The sequence below is a fragment of the Cucurbita moschata genome, unplaced genomic scaffold, assembly GCF_002738365.1.
Source record: "Cucurbita moschata cultivar Rifu unplaced genomic scaffold, Cmos_1.0 Cmo_Scf00016, whole genome shotgun sequence".
Taxonomy (NCBI): domain Eukaryota; kingdom Viridiplantae; phylum Streptophyta; class Magnoliopsida; order Cucurbitales; family Cucurbitaceae; genus Cucurbita; species Cucurbita moschata.
Window position 1 is genome coordinate 626,299 of NW_019268532.1, and position 20,677 is coordinate 646,975.

General features: G+C 34.1%; 3 protein-coding genes across 3 annotated transcripts in view; 1 reads left to right on the forward strand and 2 right to left on the reverse strand.

Annotated features, from left to right (window-relative positions):
• Positions 1-806: 806 nt before the first annotated feature.
• LOC111454754 (phosphopantothenate--cysteine ligase 2-like) lies at positions 807-6,164 on the reverse strand. Its single transcript, XM_023096282.1, has 10 exons — positions 6,041-6,164; positions 4,579-4,758; positions 4,203-4,326; positions 4,077-4,121; positions 3,896-3,981; positions 3,442-3,494; positions 3,246-3,305; positions 2,469-2,570; positions 1,852-1,971; positions 807-1,262 (listed from the first exon to the last, which is right to left on the reverse strand). Exons 2-10 carry the CDS (start codon positions 4,715-4,717, stop codon positions 999-1,001), a joined length of 993 nt encoding a protein of 330 aa, XP_022952050.1. The 5' UTR covers positions 4,718-4,758; positions 6,041-6,164; the 3' UTR covers positions 807-998.
• A 1,089-nt stretch (positions 6,165-7,253) lies between these two features.
• Positions 7,254-20,677, forward strand: part of LOC111454348 — a 15,406-nt gene continuing 1,982 nt past the window's right edge. Inside the window, exons 1-6 of the mRNA XM_023095805.1 lie at positions 7,254-7,362; positions 10,205-10,419; positions 10,918-11,000; positions 11,102-11,160; positions 11,238-11,378; positions 12,174-12,220. Of these exons, the coding sequence (XP_022951573.1) occupies positions 11,105-11,160; positions 11,238-11,378; positions 12,174-12,220 (244 nt within the window). The 5' untranslated portion in view covers positions 7,254-7,362; positions 10,205-10,419; positions 10,918-11,000; positions 11,102-11,104. The remainder of the gene's footprint in view (positions 7,363-10,204; positions 10,420-10,917; positions 11,001-11,101; positions 11,161-11,237; positions 11,379-12,173; positions 12,221-20,677) is intronic.
• On the reverse strand, positions 12,126-13,769 carry LOC111454346. Its single transcript, XM_023095801.1, has 2 exons — positions 13,112-13,769; positions 12,126-12,985 (listed from the first exon to the last, which is right to left on the reverse strand). The coding sequence occupies exons 1-2, from the start codon at positions 13,466-13,468 to the stop codon at positions 12,368-12,370; spliced, it is 975 nt and encodes a 324-aa protein (XP_022951569.1). The 5' UTR covers positions 13,469-13,769; the 3' UTR covers positions 12,126-12,367.

The following is a 20,677-nucleotide window of genomic DNA, read 5'->3' on the forward strand; positions in this document are numbered from 1 at the left end:
GGTTATTTATGCATTTTTAGAATGGCAACGAGAGGGAGAATATTAGGATTAGCGTGGAATATACCCTTTTCTTTTCATTGATGTTCAGTTATATGACTGATTGGCGTATAGTTTTATTAGGTGGAATTCATGTGTTCTTTATACTTTCTGTTTTGTTTTAGTTCGAGTGAGTATGAATATATCTATAGTGGTAGATTTTTTTGTTCATGAGTATCAACTTTGATTTAGACATTTTCTATGTTTGTGAATGATTTCTAGAGTTGCGTTCTTGAGTAGAGATGTCCACGGTGGAAATGGGAAACATTTTTTAGACGAGAACTAGTAAGCAGGTCAAAGTTTTTTTGCCTCCTAATTTGTAATGATATATTTAAGATATTAATAATAAAAATTTGTGAAATTCAAATGTGCTCCAGTTTTAAAACTGCGAATTTTGAAAGAGTGCGATTGTGATGCTGCAAATCCTGAAAGAGTGCGATTGTGATGTTACGAATCTTGAAAGAGTGCGATTGTGACATTTGTTCAAATTATTTCAAATGATCCTAAGTGAAACAATTGTATGAAAGTGAAAAAACAATCCTGAGATGCTCGTCAAATGTAAGAAGGAAACACGACTCTGCAATTAGAATACTAAACCATCTATGTTAATCACATATTAAGCCATTTTAAGCTCAGAACCTGCTAATGTTTCTATTAAACAAACAACAAGAGTGCCACATGATTTTATTAACGCAATGGTGTATGCCACATCTCTGACAGCCGCTTTAACTTCACAGATTTGTGAAATTACAAGCTTTACATGAGAAACAGAGGGCCCAAATTATTCGTAAAAATTTAGAACTAACAACATTATTATGTATGTAAAGCTTCACGCTGAATTGTAAGTTGAATGTAAGTTCAGCAAACTAAAGGGACTCTGTATGAAGATCTGTTCTTCTATGGGAAAAAAGCAGAACAAATTACCAGATCTTAAGGGATGTCAGTTTTGTACTCAATTACTCCTATGATCCCGTGTCCCTCGAGACTTTCTGGTCCAAATCATCGACATAAGTAGAATGCTTCTCAACAATATGTTCGATAATATGTTTCTCTACTTCGTTGCCAACCTGTTTCGGGTCACGCCGAACATGAATATTTTCATTATCAGTAACAAGTGTTACCTCCTCTTTGCGGGTCAAAAGTTCATTTGCAATGACCATATGCATCTTGTACTTTTTCAGAGCTGCATTGGCCTTTTCCAAGAGGATTTTTACATCAGTCTCTAGCTGTTGTTTAAGGAAAGGGAAAAAATTTAGTGAAAAAAGAAAAAAGAGTAGAAACCCATAAGGGAGTGAATATAGAAGGCAAGAAACAAAAGAAAACACAGAAAATATGAAAGCATCCCAATAAATCATAGTAGGAAAAATCAGCTAAGGTTTGGAGAGAGAACACCATGTTCAGGCTTTAATCTTGCAGAATCAAACCCTAATAAGTATCTATTGGGCAGAAAAAAGAAGAGGGTTAATCACACACTTCCACCATTGCCCTTTCTTGAATTTTTTCCAATGGGAGCTTTTTAATTGTTTTAACTTCAAACAAGATCTCCCTAAATCCATTCAACTGGCTTTTAAACAATTCATGTGCGGCAGTTATTTGTTAAACAAAGAATGGTTCTTTGAAACTCGATTCCAGCTCTCCTATGGACCGTGTGCTCTGTAAGAACTGAGGTCTATGGAAGAGATTTGGGGAGGGGATTTGTCAGTACACTTAGTTTCTTTTTTGTTCGTTATTTATTATTATTATTATTTTTTTTTTGGNGGGGGGGGGGGGGGGGGTGTGCTTTTACATTACGTAGTTTCAACCAGCAGAACATACCTTGAAAGAGATACAGTACGCCGTTGGAGCCCATTCACTCCTCAGCACTGATAGCATCTTTGGCACCTGAACAAGTCGCATGTCCAAAGGGCCTGATCCTGACTGAATCTTGTGCTCTGCCTGAAATGAAAACGCTAGAAAAATGGATAAAGGCAATGATCGGAATGTAGTTCCACGAATTGCTAAACCAATGAATTGACATTTGACGATTGAGAACACCACTGTTAAACAAATACATATCGTTCTCGTTTGCTTAAACAGGAGGAAATATGTGAATTCATGTCCTTCACAATCTATTTTCTTCATTAAACCAAGAGGTGGAGATGCAAGTATAAAACTAGCCATCCATGACAGTACAACAGTTCAAGCCTATTGATCTTTTGGACAGATACAGGCTTCTATATGACTACAGATCTCACACACAAGACACACAGGCACACACATCAGATGTAAACCACACGTATGCTGCATAAATGCTAATCCTAATTTGTGTAACAGCAAGGAAATTCAGAGATGAGAAGAATTGTTGAAGCACGCTGAATAAATGCACATTAAAATCTCTTTTTATTTGAACTGATGGTAAATAGGAAACAATTACTTTTGTGCTAAACCATTACCATGCTCTCCCATGGAACATAAAAGTCAGACACAGCTGCAGCAAGATAAAAGAGTGCGTAGGGCCCAAGACTCCTCAATGATGTCGCAACCATGTGCAATATCTGCAAAATAAAGAATACGATTAAGAAAAAACAGTAGATGATAATGCGAATAGTGGCCAAATTTTGCCGAACTGTACATGCCATAAAATAGAGAAGTTTTTTCTGGATCAAAAAGAATATTTAACCACCTATGCTTATAAGCTCTTAATATGTTCCTACACAAACTTGTTGAAATAAAGCTATATGCATGAACTAGATCAATTACTTGATACATTGGATTGTGCATTTTGACCTAGACGAATATTAAGATCAGATGCAAGTATGCACCACTGTTACTTTTGTGTCCTTTTTATCGTTTGTGGGAGTAGTACTAGTATATAAAGGGGCTTCTCTCCATTGCAAATACAGAAAGTAAATTTTTTTTTTTTTTTTTTTTTAAAAAAAGACATTCGAGAGAACTATTTTCTTCCCTTGTGCTCAAGTTTGATAAGTTTCACCTCTTTAAACTTCTAGGATCTAGAGTGGTATTTTCACTTGTGAACCCCATGAATATGCTTTCCTCAAAACTTGCATAATTTGAAACTCTGGCTTTGAATTAAAGATATTGCAAGTTTTGACCAATATAAGGCATATATTCTAATACTAGATCGCTCCTGCAGCTAGCACACAAATATGGACATAACGTAACCTAAAAGATCGGGTTCTAACCCAAAAAGAAAAAGAAAGGAAAATTACCTGAAGATACTCAAAAATGGTTGTGAAAGGAAGTTTCAGAAGTGTGCCATCTGCTACTGCCTGCAATATGACCACTCAAATTTTGCTAATCGATGGTATTTCCTTATCAACCAAGCTAGATATGGGCAAATACACAGAAAATATAAAGAAAAATCAGAATCAAAATTGAGTGATGATACTATTAATTAGTCCATACAGCATGATGCTCACTGATTGCCCACTTCACGGCTTCTGAATAAGGCTGGCGCACTGTATTTGGAAATGAATTAAAGTCACCTCACTATGAATTATAACAATTAATCAACAAAATAAAAGTGTGCTAGAAACGTTACTTAACCCTGGGCCCCAGATAACAAAAAACTTCCTCTTTATTAAATTCACCAAATAATAAATCAGTCATCCCAAGTCGTCCCTAACTATTTAGAGTGAGGATATTGTACATAAAGTCACTATTCCACCCAAAAGTTTACTTTTAGTTCAAAACAAAAGGAAAGTTTCCGTGTACACCTATGAACAAATGCTGTTTTCAAGAACTACGATGTATCCAACAGAATACGCAGGAAATTAATTTCCCATCGACAGCAGATGACACTATCACAGACGTAACCAGCATAGCATGGATAAAGTTAAGGACCAAAAAAATCAAAAACCTTGAATGCCTGACCCATGGGTGAACTCAAAACACTCGAGGAATGGATAATCAGGAAGCAAACTGCAATATGGTTGACAGGTTCCCCTGATCACAGAGCCACAAATTAGCCCAGGAGAGTATCAAGCTTTAACCTGGAACGATTCTTACACTATGCGGTTCCAACAAAGATAAGTGCGTACTTCCGGTATAAGAAGATAACCGAATATCCAGCCTTCAAAAAGTACCTAGGAGAAATTGGCAAGATCACTTAAAAAAAACAATGTGTGATCTCTAAAATAACACATGTGAAGTGTAATGTCATTTACTCTGTGGATGCTGCACCTCTGTGACCTGAGCTGAAGTTGTCTATATAGCGAACACATTTTTGCTCTAAAGGAACTGTGGTGCCCCCAGATGTCACACAAACAACTTTCCTGGCACTTCTAGTTCCTATACTTGCAAGTAAATTGATCCAAAAAAAAAAAAAACAAATTAGGTAAAATTACAAGTTTAATTACTCAATTTTTTAGGACGGTTTATTTAATCATTGTACTTCAATAAAGTTTGTAACAGATATCTACACTAGATAAGTGTTAAGTAATGCAAGTACTGGCAAGGTAATCCCCCAAGTAGAATATTAGAGAATAACAACTAATCAAAACAAAGAGACATGCTTAAGAGATTAACGAAGAAAGAACTTGCCAGATGAATTCATTTCAATAAATTTTTTCAAATCTTCACTGACGTTCTCAATATTCCTCAAAGGGGGAGCTGAATCAAAAAATGATTTGATTTCAACATCTAGGGCCTCTTGCGCTTTCTGCTGTCCGTGTACATCCATTTGGAAATGTCCTCAAAGAGAATCTATATCAAAAGCTCGCCCTGAATTTCAACATGGAAGAAATTTTAAACACAATATAACGTGGATTGAAAAAAAAGAGAGAGACAGACAGACAGACAGAACCCATAAACACCACTAAATATTTTATTTGAGAAAGAGATTTTATTTGAAGCAAATCCCTTTTTTCTTTGCCTTTACGAGTTGAAGAATTCGGATTTTGATTCTTTCGTATCTTCATAGAAAAATTTGAGAAATAGAACCATCTTATTTGGACTCTAGGAAACAACAGCATGTTAACAAATGCATCCAAAGCATTTGTGAAATGCCCATTGTGAACGCAGCCTGATATGACTCCATTCAATGAATTAACCCTTGGGCTCAACCCTTTTCTTGTGTGGTCCAGGTATTGGAGAGCAGCGTCAATCTCTCTATAGGGAGCAAACCCCGAGATTAGTGCATTCCAAGATATCAAATCAGGCCTCAACCCACTTGATCGCATCGAGTGAAATGCTTCCATCGCCACATCGAAAATACCTTTTTCCATGTAAGCGGAAGCAAGCACAGTCCACGAAACCACATCTTTTACACTCGTATAAAGAACATTGATCGAAAATCTAAAATCCCCACAATTACCATAGAAGTTCATGAGAGCATTCCTAATGAAAATATCAGAGATCAACCTCTTCTCAGTGACATACCCACAAACCATTTACTTGTCTTCACCCATTGTCTTCTAGAACATACTATAAGAATCGTAAGCTCAATGTGTTTATCAGGTAGTATTCCCTCATCAAGCATCGATCTGAATGCCACAAAAAGATCACTCCACTAATCTGACCAACAATACGCCCTAAACCAGAGCTGTGTAATCTGGCAATTTTCTCACAGGAATTTCATCGAACAGCTTACAGTCGCTATCCACAAAACTTCACATTAAACTTCGCCAATTTGTTTGCAAACAAACCATCAACTCAACGAGAATTCAATTTAGCAACCTGAACATTACAGCTAAACAAAACTAAAGTACGACCAATTGGGATATTAGAACCTACATCATTACAACCCGTACTTTTGGCAATTGGAAAAAAACTAACACTGGGATCTTTATGGACCGATACCGCGTTGAAATGCATCCTACAAGCTACATTCATGGAATTTCGGGAAAATCTAAAAAATTAACTCTGAAGGCGATGAAAAGCCAGAAGAAGCATTGTTTGACGAAAGAAAACCATGTTCCTGAGTTGCCATATTCGGAGGAAAAAGCTGAAACCAATCCACATAGAAAAAGAAAAAACTACATGACCTCGGAATTTAAGGATGTACCTGATCTGTGTAGAAGATTGGCAGAGAAGGAGATGGAGACGGTGAGGAAACTTGAATCTGTACTGCTCGGAAACTTTTGCCGCGTTATCGTTCTAAATGGGCGCTCTTTACAGGTGAATCAAGGATAAGCATAAATTTGTGTTTATCTTCAAATTAAAATTAAAAAGTAAATTAATAAAAATATTCCAAAACTTATTTAACACTAGTGTGTCTGATGTTCCCAATTACCTAGTTATCATGAACAAGAGCGATCGTAAATAATTAAAAGTTATTATCTATATCGAGAATGATACATTATTTTTTGGTGGCTCAATCATAGAAATTTTATAGTTATCTATGCTTTAATTTGAGCAATTCTATATTGAGTGATCTCGTACGAATTTTGTAGAATATAGTGAGTAAGGACAAAACATGTTGAAAAGACTCGTGTGTTTGTGCAGATAGTATACACTTTTAAGAAGAGATGAGTAGGTAGCGTGATCATGTCACAAGAGATGCAAGAGAATGTTAGGGTGCATAAGTGTTAAATCCGAATTCTGAATCTTATACAGCGTTTGTGTCATGTTACAAAAGAATGTCGGGACACATAGGTGCCGAATCAATATTCTAAATCCTGTACAGCATATATGCAACATGATCACATTACAGGAAAATGTCAGGGTGCATAGTGTCAAATTCAAATTCTGAATCTTGTACAACATTTATGTATCATGTTACAGAAGAATGTCGGGGCACATAGGTACTGAATCAGGATTCTAAATCGTGTACAACATACATGCAACATGATCATTTCACAGGAGAATGTCGGGGCACATAAGTTTCTAAATCCGGATTATAAATCCTAGACAATATCTAGGTAACGTGATCATGTCACAAGTAAGGTAAGAGAATGTGTAGGTGCCAAATTTGGATTTTGAATCGTGGTCAACTTTTCGGTTGGACGTACCAGGTATTTTAGTGGGCTTGAGCTTCGGTAGTTTTAATATTGGGCCTAAGCCCAATTATGGTCGGAGCTTTGATAGTTCTTTAAGTGGGCTTGAGCTTCCGTGATTCTAAAATTAGGCCTAAGCCCAATTATCGTATTGGGCCGTGCTAGTTTTTAGTGGGCTCAAGATATTGGGCTTGAGTTTCTGAAGTTTAAATATTGGGCCCAAGTCCAACTCGATATTCAATTAAAGCTTCCCTGATCTCGAAACGCCGCACCCATTCTCCCAATTCCGTTTACGTTCGCTGATTTTGGCGGGTTTTTTTCTTCTTTGATGGAGATGGAATACTCTCCTTGAAACTATGCAGAAAATCCTTGCATTACTTACAAATTACTGGTAATTTCTATCTCTTTGATGATTCTGCAAGTTTATTTAGTGTCTTGCTATTATGTTGTTTTTCTGCTGCGGGGAGGGAAGCTGGTGGACTATGTTCTGTAGATTTGAAGTATTTTCGAATGGCTTCTTGAATTTTAGAACTGAGTTTGCTGTTAGGCTGCATTTGATTCAGATGAAGGATAAGTATATTAGCCGCGAAATGGCAAATGATAAGAAATGTAGGCGTTAAGATCATATTATGCGTTTGCAAATGCAAGTTGATCATAGTAAATTTGGTGGACCATGTGCTGTAGATTTTCAGTATTTTCGAACGGCTTCTTGAATTTTAGAACTGTGGGATTGCTGTTAGGCTGCATTTGATTGAGCTGAAGGATAAGTATATTAGCCGCGAAATGACAAATGATAGGAAATGATTGGAAATGCGTTTGCAAATGCAAGTTGACCATAGTAAATTTGAGAATTTACAACAGATAGAACTTCAAATTTTAGGTCGGATGAACTTTACTATTGCTAGAGATCGTATACCATATTTTTCTGAAAACTTCAATGATGTGATTCTTCATTAACTGTTGGATTGTTTGACCTTTATTTTAGATATCTATAACTTAGCTCCATGGTTGAGATACTTTCATTCTTTGCTCGTTACTTTGAGGCCTTAGTTTTTAATGATGAATTCTACGCTCTGCGTTTGTCATGGTAGTCAGTTGTAGTATGCATGACACCGTTTCCTGTGATAGAATGATCTTAAAAAAAAATTTCAAGTTTGTCTTTGATCTTAAATCTCAATTTCAACCTTTCTCGATGTCATTGGGGAGTTTGATGCTGGACATTAAGAAATAATAGGGGTGCAAGGAGGAGAAGAAAAACAAAGTGATAACAAAAAAAACGCGATCAACCAATTCAACATATTTTATGTATCCAATAAGCTCATCAATCAATACACAATAGAGTTAGATTTAGAATCTAGTTCCCGTTCTTAGATATTTTTAATGTTTTGATACCCATATTTTAATATGTTTCATTACAGTCCTTTTAGAAACAAACCAGTTTAATCCTTTACATTAATTAGCCAGTAAAATAGTCAGAAAAAGAAGGAAAAAAAAAAAAATTAACATGGTACCCTGTGGAAGTGCATTAGTTTGTGTGTGTAGGCAACTGTAAATAATCTCAAGGATTTCAATATTTCTTCATATTTGACTGGATATTGAACGATGGGAACCACTATGTTATGCTTGTACAGGTATAGTGATTGAACCGAATGAACCAAAATTAAAGAAATAAGTACTTAACGAAAACTATAATTTTGGTTTAATTAATTGTCAGCCTAATGTAAGAGTCGGAAGCTAAATAAAACTATAACTAGATTACGGATCGAGATCTTTATAGAATTTCAGTTAACTGATTTTTGAAGTATAACCTTTTATTTTTGCCTAAAATAGGCATCTTTTTTCCTCAAAATTTTAATTTGACATCATGACAAACAGTCTCATATAAAGGTTATGGGATTCTACATAGGTTCTTCTTTTTCCCCCCACTAATGTACTGTGGTATAAAGCCTTCCATGTGCAGTCGTGAATTAAAGCTTTCAATTAGAAGGGCAATTATGAAAACGATGTAAAAGCTTAAAGAAGAATAAAAATTGTAAAAGTGAGGGACTAAAATTGAAAAATAACAATAATTTAGGGGCTGAAATTGTAGTTTGACCCCATATTTTGTTTGTTAATGCCATTTCCTAATAGAACTATCAACTCGCTTATAACTTTCCTAGTAACAAACATATTAAATTTTAACGATTACTTAAATTGTTTGATTTCTTTGTTGCCCTTGCATCAGATCTGTATTGTATGCGCGCATAAACGTAATTTTTGCAGAAAGAGTAAAGGTTAAAACCATGGATATGGATATGCTTATGGTTACTCATATAAGTGCATCCTATCGGGCAGCATGATCAAAGCCATCATATTTGTACTATTGCTCCTCTACGTTGTCATCACCTGGGGTCACATTCATGGCTTTTTGGGTGATTAAATCGCAGTGAAGCAATATATTGTTTTGTTAAGATGTGTATTGAAGCCATCATATTTTTACTATTGCTCCTCTACGTTGTCACCCCCTGGGGTTATATTTGTGGTTTTTTTGGGTGATTAGGTTGCAATAAAGCAATTGATTGTGTTGATAAGATGTGTATTGAAGCCATTATTTCACTTCTGGAAACTTTTAATCATGATAAAGATATTATGAGGTTATGTATTGTTTTTTTTAGCGGGTTGACCGAATACCACACATTTTGTTTTCTATCCTGTGCTATGTAATAACGGAGGGAGATTGGAAAATATTAACGTATTGGGTCAATTTACCAGCATTCTGTACAAGTCTTTAAATAGCTTTACTAGGCACAGATATAAACTGAGTTAATTTCCCAACCAATCAACGGTAAGTTGCTATTGTTTAAATAGAAGAATGAAAGAAAAGGGAAAAACCTTTAACACTGTGCATGTACAATGAAGTTTCGACTGAGTATACGTAAATTGAATAAACAGTAAGAACCGGATGAATAGATATTCTTGACGTTTCAAATTAGCCCATTGTCCAAGGCCTGTAAATCAACCTTGTTCATGACTATACTGAAATGAAGTTGTAGCCAAGGGTAACACTATTCTTAAGTGATTCCATAGAATTTTCATTTATTGGTATTAATTAATATTGATTTATTCGTGTATTGTGGCTATTATTTTTTTTTTCTTTAGGATACCTGATTGTCCGTAGCTGTTTGAGGATTCATTTGTTCTTAGACAGGTATTTCTATTATATAACATTGAGGTGGTTTAGATGAAATTTGCAGACTCGCAACTTGAAGATTTGGCAGGATACAGCTTAGCGAAATCTATGGTATTGCTGGTGGTATAAAGTTGAGGCTGAGTATGGTTACTGAAATAACGGTGACATAGTCAAGGAATCGTGTGGGAGATCCTTTTTCCGGTTAAAGTGCGAGGATCAAACATCCAATATTCTAGAAATTCAGATGCACGATTTCTTGGCTTCGCATTGCTCAACATGGTAACAAGATGAACCTGTTTTTCATTTGTTTTCTCTCCAAATTCTCTGTTCTCATATTTTTCAATTGTATGCTGTAAATTAAACACAAAACAAAGTCATTCACACTTTCACAGAATGGTTTTATGATTTTCATGAAAAGAACTCGATTAATTTACTCCCCACGAGGAAGTTTAGAGAAAAGAAAAGAATATCTATTTTCAGTGGCCTATTATAATTCATTTGCTGGTCTGTATCTTCTTTACAGCTTATATGTTTCGTAATTATGAAGTTACAGTGGAAAAAATCGAGTGTTTCCAAATGAGTCATGTTTATAAGCATAGGGATGTCTCAGCTGGGGTTACATGCTCTGAAAACCGACACTAAAATTCTTAATTATTAATGTCTGAGAGGAATATCTTTCTTCTTTTTTATATCTCTCTTCTTTTTTTGTTCTTGGGGAAGTAAAAGAAAATCATTATCTCTGATGATTATTGAAAAGAAAGTGTGCTTTACTTTAAGGACTAGGGAGCTGTTAGCGATCAGGCGTCTGCCAGAACTTGTTCTCTGAACGGCTGACCTCTACTACAATACAGCGAAGCCTGGTTAGTTTATTTCCTTCCTCCCCACCCTCTGTTTATATATCTGTCTGTTTTGAATCAGCGCGCTACAATTTGCTAGCTCTTTTTGTAACCTTTTAAAACAGGCTATGCATGAGATTCCTGCAAGAGACAAAAAGCATGAGATGCAGTTGCAACTTACAAAGTGAGCAATTCTTATCTTTCTTTTCCAATTCTCGTGTTATATTTCTGTTTCCCTCAAAACCGATAGAGAAAAATCAGCAAAAGAAGAAACCAAAATTATTCGATAGAGGAAGTGAGAAGCCAGGAGATGTCCGGAAGAAGGATGATGAAAGAAGAGGAACCTTTCATCATCAGACTCCATAGCTTTCAAAGGGAACCGAATCAGACAAAAGCTTGGGGGTAAGAAAAGGATGTTACTTTTGGGGGGAAAATATAGAATTAAAAGAAATTAAAAAAAGAAACCAGGAATCTCACTGTACGTATTGCCTTTTACAGCCCCCTCTAAGCCCCCACTTTTCATCATTCTTTCACCGCTAAAATGATTATTCATATTTACTATCCCAACTAAAAGTCTTAAAAGACACCGCTCTGCCCGAACTGAACTGGAGAGAGGGACATCACTTCTGCTAGAATACCAAACACTCAAAAAAGAAGATGAAATTTTTTGGATTATCCTCCCCTCTTGTATTGGAATATTAACCCATGTCTCTCTCTCTCTCTCTTTGAAAATTACAAAGAAGCTTCTTCCTTTCCTTTCCATTCCTTTTGTTCACTCAACTTTCGTTTTCTTCTTTTCTGCACAAATATGCGGGACATATATATTATAAATTCTAATGTATTTTCATGGGTCAGTCTTATTGGACTTGGGTGTTACTTTAATGTTGAGATGATGCAGCCCATTGACCTTTTTCCATGTTCTGTAATCTTTTTGACTTTTCAGCTGGTCAAAATTTTCAATTCAAATAAACAATCAAGGATATTATTTTGATTGTACTGTCCAAGTAAAATTGTTTTACTGTTTTACCTGTTCATTTTAGATTCTCATCTTCTTGACCATAAGCTTGATTAGATATTTTTGCAATAAAAAGATTATAACAGATTTAATAATAGTCCATTTTTCGTATTAATTATTTTATTGGCTTCTCATTTCTTTTTTGCCCCTTCATTTACCTGTTGATTGTTTTTACTTTGTAGAGGATTAAAGAAAAAACTGGAAGCGAGAAGCAGGGAAGGGTTAAAAGGTACAACAACTCCCAACAATTGATTCTTCTACTAGTTTTTTTCAAAGTTTTTTTCTTCTTCTTTTTTCTTTTTTCTTTTTTTTTTCTTTTTTCTTTTTTGGCCTTTGAACCATAACAACTACAATATTTTTCCATCCCTGTGACTGTCTACCTGTGGCTACAAAAGTCCAAAAGCTTCTTCCTGCCTTCAACGATTTCATCAATGAAATCATCAAGTTGGCAAACAATATTCTCAGCTCCAGATCTCAGCACCCCAAAACAGGCTCTCAAATTCTCAACCCTTTCTCTAATTCCAATCTCTGTTTCCCATTCCACTACTCCCTGCGACCCCATCCCCACCCATCCCTCCAATTCCGCCCTCAATTCCTCCATCGCCATCTTCGACCTCCTAAACTCGTACAGCAAAATCCCAGGCCTCCCGTTCATCTGACCGATTTCTCCGGCAACTCTCTGCTGCAATCTCGCCGTCGATATCATAAAAGCTGAACCAAAAAACAGGCACCCTTCATACCCTCCTCTTACAAAATTCGATTCCGGCCAACAGTAAACCAGTCCGTAGAGTAAGATCATGAGGAGGAGTGAGCTCACATTTCTCATTGCGTACAGAACTCCCCTGAATCCATTGAATCCGTTCAGCTTTGATTCGATCGATACTTTTTCATCAAATCTTAGAGAGAGAGGTTGAATTCTTGCTTCCATCAGTGCCCGATTCTCCTCCTCCAATCCCACCGCTTCCCGTCGACACCCTGATATTGCTCTAATCACCTGTATTTCAAAAGGTCGAAATCTCTTAGATTATGAACCCAATGCTTCCAAACAAAACAAAATAAAACAAACTAACACACGATGAAAATTTAGATTGGGATTGGTATTGGGATTTTCGAAATGGACCTGGCGAGAAACTTGTGAACTCAGATGGCGATGAGTATCGAGAGAGGAAGTGATATTGAACCCAGCAGAGTAGAAATTTTCGATGCCAGAAATGCCTGATTTGAGGACATGGCAGGCGTCCCACAGCTTGGAACTCTCATCCATATACTCATCCAACCACTTCTCCCCCACAGGCAAATGAAGCTTTTGGACAAGGAGTGTCAATTGGGAATGAAATGATCGGAGAAGTGAAAGAACCCTTTGAAGGAATTGGATTGACATGAAATTATTTGAAAGGTATACCCGTTCTAGATCATCGATCCCTCGAGTCAGAAAGGTATAGAAGCCATTGACAGAGTTGGTGGAGGAGGGATCCATTGTGACCTTGTGGCAAGGAGAGAGAGAGAGAGAGAGAAGAGAGAAAGAGAGAGAGAGGACAGAGAGAGGAGGGGGGGGNGGGGGGGGGGGGGGGTAGAAGTAGAAGAGGGGGGAGAAATTGTTATTAAGAAGGCTGGTATTTAAATTGAAGAAGCATCGAGAAATTAAAAGGAAGGAGTGGGAAGAATGGGAATTAGAAATCCAATTCTATATCTTTTTAGAAGCTCAGGTTTCTAAGGTTGAAAAGGATTGTTGGGAGCAATGATGGGTGTTTCCTATAGGGGGGAAAGGATGATTGGTAATATGCCATTTTCATTGTTAAATGGGCAGAAAGAAAGAGAACCCAAAAAATAATCTAAAATTCTCAGAAAATAATTAAATTTATAAAACAGTATGTGAATTTTTGCAGAAGAAGAGGAAAATAAAACCCCCCAAAAAGTTAATAGAGAGAAAAAAAAAATCACCTAAACTAAAGTTTTAGCCCATAGGACCACAAATTTCCCATGAACTCCCATCCAATTTCTCCCTTTTACCCTCTCTCCTTTAAAGTAGCTCCCATTTATCACTCTTACATACATAAAGTTGAGAGAGACATAGATAGAAAGAGAATAGTTGTGACAAAACTTTTTTTTTATTTTTTTTATTTTGTTTAACTTATACCGTATTAGTACAGTATCTAATTATATAGTAAGAAACTCTCGAATGTTCTAATAACACTCATTTGAAAAATGAAAAAAAGTTGTTAATGGTACTTTATTGAAAATGACTCAAAAATAGTTTGAAAACGAAATTATTTTGAGCGATTTAAAAAAAAAACAAAACAAAAACAAAATGTCTAGTTCATCGTATACGAGCAAGTGACTTTTGCTTCTTTAATCTCCTATCTTCCATTCCCTTGAAATTTGTGTGTTTGCGAGAAGGAGAGAAGGGGAGGTTGTTCTTATTTTTTATTTATTTATTTTTTGATAATCCTAGATTTTCTTTTATTTACTTTCATTGATTTTTTCAAAAGAGTGAAGTTGGAATGATGAGGTTCCTTGTATATAATAATGCATTTTTCGAAACTTTCTACTGTGCTGAATCATTCTTTTTAGGTTTCAATTTTAAAAAAAAAATATTTTTATTGCCCTTTTTTATTCTTTGAGGGACAAAATGGATATGCTCATCTCCCCAAGTCTTCTAGCCCACTTCCTTCCCCTCAACTAATGTTTTTAATATATTTTATTTTATCTTATCCCACAATATAAAGTTGCAATAACCTTCCAACTTTTTTTTAATTTATTTGTTTCCTTCCAATTTGAAATTTAAAAAAATCCGAAAAAATGTCTCTGTATTGATAACCAATCTTTAGTAGTTTTCACTGTTTGATTCCCATCTTGTTATTTTGTCAAAAAGTTTTATTTTTTCCCATCTTATTATTTGATTTCAAATTTATCTACTTTTGTGAAAAAAGAAAACATTAAAATTATTATTTGATTTTTAAATTATATGGTCCAAATTTTATTTTCAATTTTGGGAGAGAGAAATAGAGAGATCCCATTCACAAAGAAGCCCATAACTTTGGTAGGTCTTAACTGCGACCTATCAACTGCAAATCTACAAATGAAATTTCATGGGTACGATCAGATGGGTCCCAGTTTTTTGTTCTTCCTTCACTCCCAATAACTCAATTTATTCAATTAACTGCAGTTATATCTTCAGAGATTCCCTTATGTTTTCCTTTTTTTTACTACTTAGAATTATTCCTATAATACATTTGTTTTCCTTCCAATTCTTAGGACTGTGGACCTTGATATCTTAACCCTATAGGTATTAGCAAACAAATAAAAAAAAGAAAAGAAAAGAAAAGAGTGTATAAAATAATTCATAAGAATTAATAAAAGGAGTGGCGGAGTTGAGTGCTCGTGGGGTTTTGAAGAATGGGACGTGTTTAGAGTATGTTGGTCTTTTGAGATTTTCATTGGAAAGTGAATTATAAATAAAGTAGGCAAGCTTGCATTATTTAAGGGCATTGATTTGGGCACCCCTCCCCTTCTCTTCTCCCTTTCGACCACCTCCTCTCCAAAATTACTTCTTAACCCTCCTTGTCCTTTATGCTTTGTACTTCACTCCTCTTTTATAGAATTTTTAGTATTTTCCACGAGTATATATATCCATAACTCTTTTTTTCCATGAGAAAAAGGTTTCCTTTTCTTTTTTCACCTTGTAATTAGTTAACCCACTTTAACATTAAATTTTAAAATCGATATTAAGCTTTATCTTTCCTTAAGATTTGTGCTTAGCTATGAGTATTTTTTTTTTTTTAAATATATATAAATTTGAGTAGTCTTATGGTTGGATGGAACTATTTTTGTGATTACTTGATAACCCTCCTTGTCCTTTATACTTTATGATATTAAAATTTTGTGGTTAGTTATGAGCTTTTTGTGTGGTTGGATAAGACTCTTTTTGTGGTTATTGGCCTTTGGATCGTACTGGATTAGTTGCGTTATAAATTTTGTTATTGAATTTTGGCAGTTTTTCTTCCTTTTTTTTTTTTTTTTTTTTTTTTTTTTTTTTTTGGATCATTGCAATAATTGTAGTCAAAGAAAAGTGAGAAAAGGAGTTGATCTTACTACTGAAGTGAAATGGAATCAATTAAAAAACTTAGACACTAGAATAGGATTCAAAACAAAAACACATATCTCTATCTTTGATTGAGATGGAATCGTTTTTTAAGGCATCTGATTTAAATAACACACCATTTTAGTGAAGAAACCAAAAACCCCACTTAAATGCATCCAAATTCTGCCTACTTAGATTGAGGTAGCTGAGGATTTAGGATCAGCAAAATGATAAAGGGTTGCTTGGTTATAAAAGGTAAAGGTGGGATACCCATCTTTTATTATGCTTTTTTATTCTCATTTATATCTATAATCATAGGGATCCCTCTCTCATAAATAATACAAAAGATGGAGAATTCATTTATTTGAGGATTCTTCCAAAGTTACAACTACTTGGACGAATACACTCCAAAGAAAATAGGGTATGGTATATTATTAGTTTGAAGATAGTTTTAGTGGTTGTGAGATCCCACATCGACAAGAGAAGGGAATAAGTATGAGTATGGACGCTTGGCTCCCAAGGGAGTGGATAGGGGAACGTAACCTTCTTTATAAAGGTGTGGAAACCTTTTTCTAATTGACGTGTTTTAAAAAAACTTGAGGGGAAGCCAAACATACAATATCTACTAGTGGCGATCTACTAGTGACGAACTTAGACTGTTACAGTAGTCAAAACTTATTTTTTTTTTTTACAAGAAGCCAAAAATTCGAATTCTCACTTAAAAAAAAAAAGTTAATAGTAAATTGATTGGTTAGACCCACGGTGTTTTTTAAAATAAATTTGAAAAAAGAAAGATGAAGTGCAAAGTGTTTGCATTGAATGAGAGTGTGGAAGTGATAGGAAGGGCCTGAAATTGTGAATTGGGGTCCAGGATGGAAGTGAAAAGTAAGCAAAATGGATGGCTAGATTTGAGTGGCAAGATCGCTTTCATCATCATCACTGTGGTTAGCCCTTAGGAGAGAAGTCCCTATGGGGAAAAGAATGTTTCACTTTCTTCTTAATGGCCTTAGATGGATACAACTGGATGGTCCATAGCCCCTCAATACATTGAAAATGATTCCAAGGAATATTTTCTTCACTTACAAAACTTACATAAGTGGGACATCCTTTCTTATTCATATAATTTATTTCCATTACACTATTATCCTTTCAATCTTATATCATACGTACTTAGATTTGGTTCCCTCCCATTTTTATTTTTTATTATTTTTATTTTATAGATAGAAATTCTATTATTTTTAAATTCATAATTCATTTTTTTTCGAGATTCCATACATCTCTTGATTACTAATCATCTAATAATTTCTTCTACATTTGTTTTATTTTATTTTATTTTTTTTTCATTTATTTTTGTTGAGGATTATTGAGAGAGGAGTCCGGTGTTGATTAAGGGGTTGATCATAGGTTTATAAGTAAGGAAGGAATACTATCTCCACTTATATGAAGATTTTTTAGGAAACTAAAAGTAAAGCTATGAAAGTTTATTCTCAAAATAAAAAACATCATTTCATTGTAGCGAGTCGTGATTTCTAACCATTTTTGTTTAGTTGAGAAAAAATGTTTGATCCAAAAGCTACCGTAGATCGTTTGAAATATTAATTTGAAAGACGAAGAATATGGGAACAGCCCAAGGAGGCGAAAGGTTTGATAAGCCTTGTCTTGTAGAAGTGGCTTACCAAATATTAATCCCATATATATATATATATATATATAATTTGGCTCCAGTAATTTTATTTTATATGATAGTTTCCTCTTGATTTGATTACTATTTATTAAAAACTTAGAAAATGAATTGAGGCTCAATAATTATTTAGACACTATTTAATAATTATTTAGGACGAATTATTATTCATTTTATTATACTTCCCTTTTAAAATTTCCTAAATTGTTTAATAATTGAATTGTATTCTATATATAGCCTAAGGAAAGTTCTATTTTAGATATACTTCGACTATTTACTTTAACAAAAAAAAAAAATATATATATATATATATTTGGGTCTAGAAAATGATATAATTTCAAATATGGTATTATATAATTTCTAAACTTTAAATAAGATATTATTTTAGTCAATGCCATTAACTTTTCCTTAATCATTTATCAAAAAATTGGATTTTATTTCCAATTATTTGGCTTCAAGTGGTTATTTTATGTCAACAGAATGGTATAAATGAAGTGAAAAGCCTAAGATTTCCAAAAATTAACAATAAATAAATAAATAAGATTTTTTAAAAAAAAAAAATTTGTGAAAAAAATGAATTAAAATGATGTTTTTGGGGGGTTAAAGGCAGTGGTTGGGTTAGTGTGAAGCAAAATAAGGAGGATCTAACATCAAATCCTATCCTATAGGAAATTGATGGCAATCTTAGCTATAAAAATCATTACCAATTATTATATCAAAGTTTCCTCTCCCTTCAAAAAAGATTTAGCTGTCTAAGAAAATTACCAAATTTCAGTACATAAGAGAATGTCACATCCTTCAAACCAAAAAGAAAAAAACACAAATCTTATTTTTTAAGGTTTACACATTGGATGAAATGTCTATTGGTGCAACAGCTCAAGTTTGTAGTTAGTAGATATTATCGCTTTGGTCCATTATGTATCGTCATCAGTTTCATGGTTTTTAAATACGTTTGTTAGGGAAAAGTTTCCACACTCTTATATAAGCAATGTTTCGTTCCCTTCCCTAACCAACGCGGGATCTCACAGCTATATTTGGGAAACCAAACTTCTCATGAAAATAAATAAGTCGAATCCTTTGAAAGAGATGTGGGCATATCGATCAAAATTTCCTCTTGATACGATAGAATATATTTAGTCTAGGTCATTTCTTATGTACCCATCTTTTCTGAGCCTTCGAGAAATTCATTATCTGAAAACCACACCTTAGAAGAATTCCTACCCGACATGATTGTTAGTTGTTCATCCCAAGCAACGCATGCAAGCTCGTGAGTTCTTAGCCTTTAAATCTTCTTCTCTAAGGTGGAGGTGTACGAAGTTCGCCTAGATGGCATTTGAGTCACCTCGAAATTTGCCACCTCGGCCTCAACTTAGGTTCCTAATTGAACGTTTGACCCTTCTTTTAATGAAAGTATTGATTGATCTAGAATGTATAAAAGAAGGGTCAAACGCTCTTGAAATATTATTATCATAGTTCAACTAGTTTAGTCATACGTCATCAACCAAAATATTAGAAGTTCGAACTTATTTAACTCTTAAAAAATGATTTATTTTTTCCTTATATTAAAAAAAAAATCAAAGAACGATGCAAACCAATCATATCTAAGTAAATCGGTTTAACTTTTCATGACAAAATAAAATAATTATAATGTAAAAATCTAAATATAAAACATAAAATCAACCCAAGATTTTGAATATGATTAAAGATCCAACTTGGAAAAGCAAAATAATAATAATAATAATAATAATAATAATAAATTGTAAAATAAGGTTGGATAAATGTGCAGAAGATTGGCCTCCTTCCCAACCAAAGAAGAAGGGTAAAAATTGAAATTCACCCCGTTGGGTAAAAAGGTAAAAAAGAGGAGTAAAAAATGAAAGCGACACGTGGCGAGTCATTAAGGCTAAACAACCCTCCCTTTCTCAATTGACATTTGACCCCACCTTATATTTATTCTAAACTTTTTAACTTAGAATTTCAGCCACTTGCTCATTTGGATAAGAATTAGATATTTAATTCATAAATAATTATAAAAATATCTCTCTCTATTTTTCTCTCTCTCTTTTTTTTTTTTTTTTTTACAAATAAATATTTTATTTTTATTATTATTATTTATTATTATGATATGACCAAAGATGGCATAGTTTGAAGCAATTATGCTTTACTTAGATTTGGAAATTTAAATTTTAATATAGTTGGCATAATGTGTGGGGGCTATTTTCTTTTTATTTATTATTTTTTTAATTATTGATTGATTCTATTTTTAAAAAAATTAGAACCAAACCAAATCACTCAACCGATGTGGGATACCGGTTGGTAAATGTAACGATATTTTCCACTTTAGCTCGTATCACCAACAGTCTTACGATTTTGAAACCACACCTATAAAAAGAAAGTTCATTCTCATGATATCTGACTATGATACCATTTGTAATAACACGAGGCCACTGTTAATAGATATTGTGTGTTTTGACCTGCTATGTATTGTCATCAGCCTCACAGTTTTAAAATGCGTTTATAGGGAGAGGTTTTCAGACCCTTGAAATATTTTGTCCTACTCTCCAATCGAGGGTTCTTTTAGTAAAAGTACAGGACACCATTTCGTGAAAATTACGAAAAAGAGAATACCTTGGGTTGGGTCGGGTTGAGTTTGGTTTGGTTTGGTTTGGTTTATTAGAAGGAGGTTTGCTTTTATGAGTGATAATGGGTCAACTACTTTCAAACTAACACACTTCAAAATCATTATGAAATTAAAAGCAAAAAAGTTATCCATTTTTAAGTCAATTCTACTATTATTATTTTAAAGGGTAAATTTATTATTTATTTATTTTTTTGGGAAAAGACCCAATTACCCTTTTTGACTAAACGTTGATGGGATTTTTAAAACATAATTTTAAAATAGTTAAAAAAAAAAAAAAAAAAAA

Bases quoted from the DNA above. Each gene is read 5' to 3' on its own strand.
- LOC111454754 (XM_023096282.1), bottom strand. From the start codon at position 4,717: ATGGATGTACACGGACAGCAGAAAGCGCAAGAGGCCCTAGATGTTGAA. The intron at 4,327-4,578 runs GCAAGTTCTTTC...TTGCAAGTATAG, and splicing joins TATTGAAATGAATTCATCTG to GAACTAGAAGTGCCAGGAAA. The intron at 4,122-4,202 runs GTAAATGACATT...AATTTCTCCTAG, and splicing joins AGAGGTGCAGCATCCACAGA to GTACTTTTTGAAGGCTGGAT.
- LOC111454346 (XM_023095801.1), bottom strand. From the start codon at position 13,468: ATGGATCCCTCCTCCACCAACTCTGTCAATGGCTTCTATACCTTTCTG. The intron at 12,986-13,111 runs GTCCATTTCGAA...TTTGAAATACAG, and splicing joins GTTCACAAGTTTCTCGCCAG to GTGATTAGAGCAATATCAGG.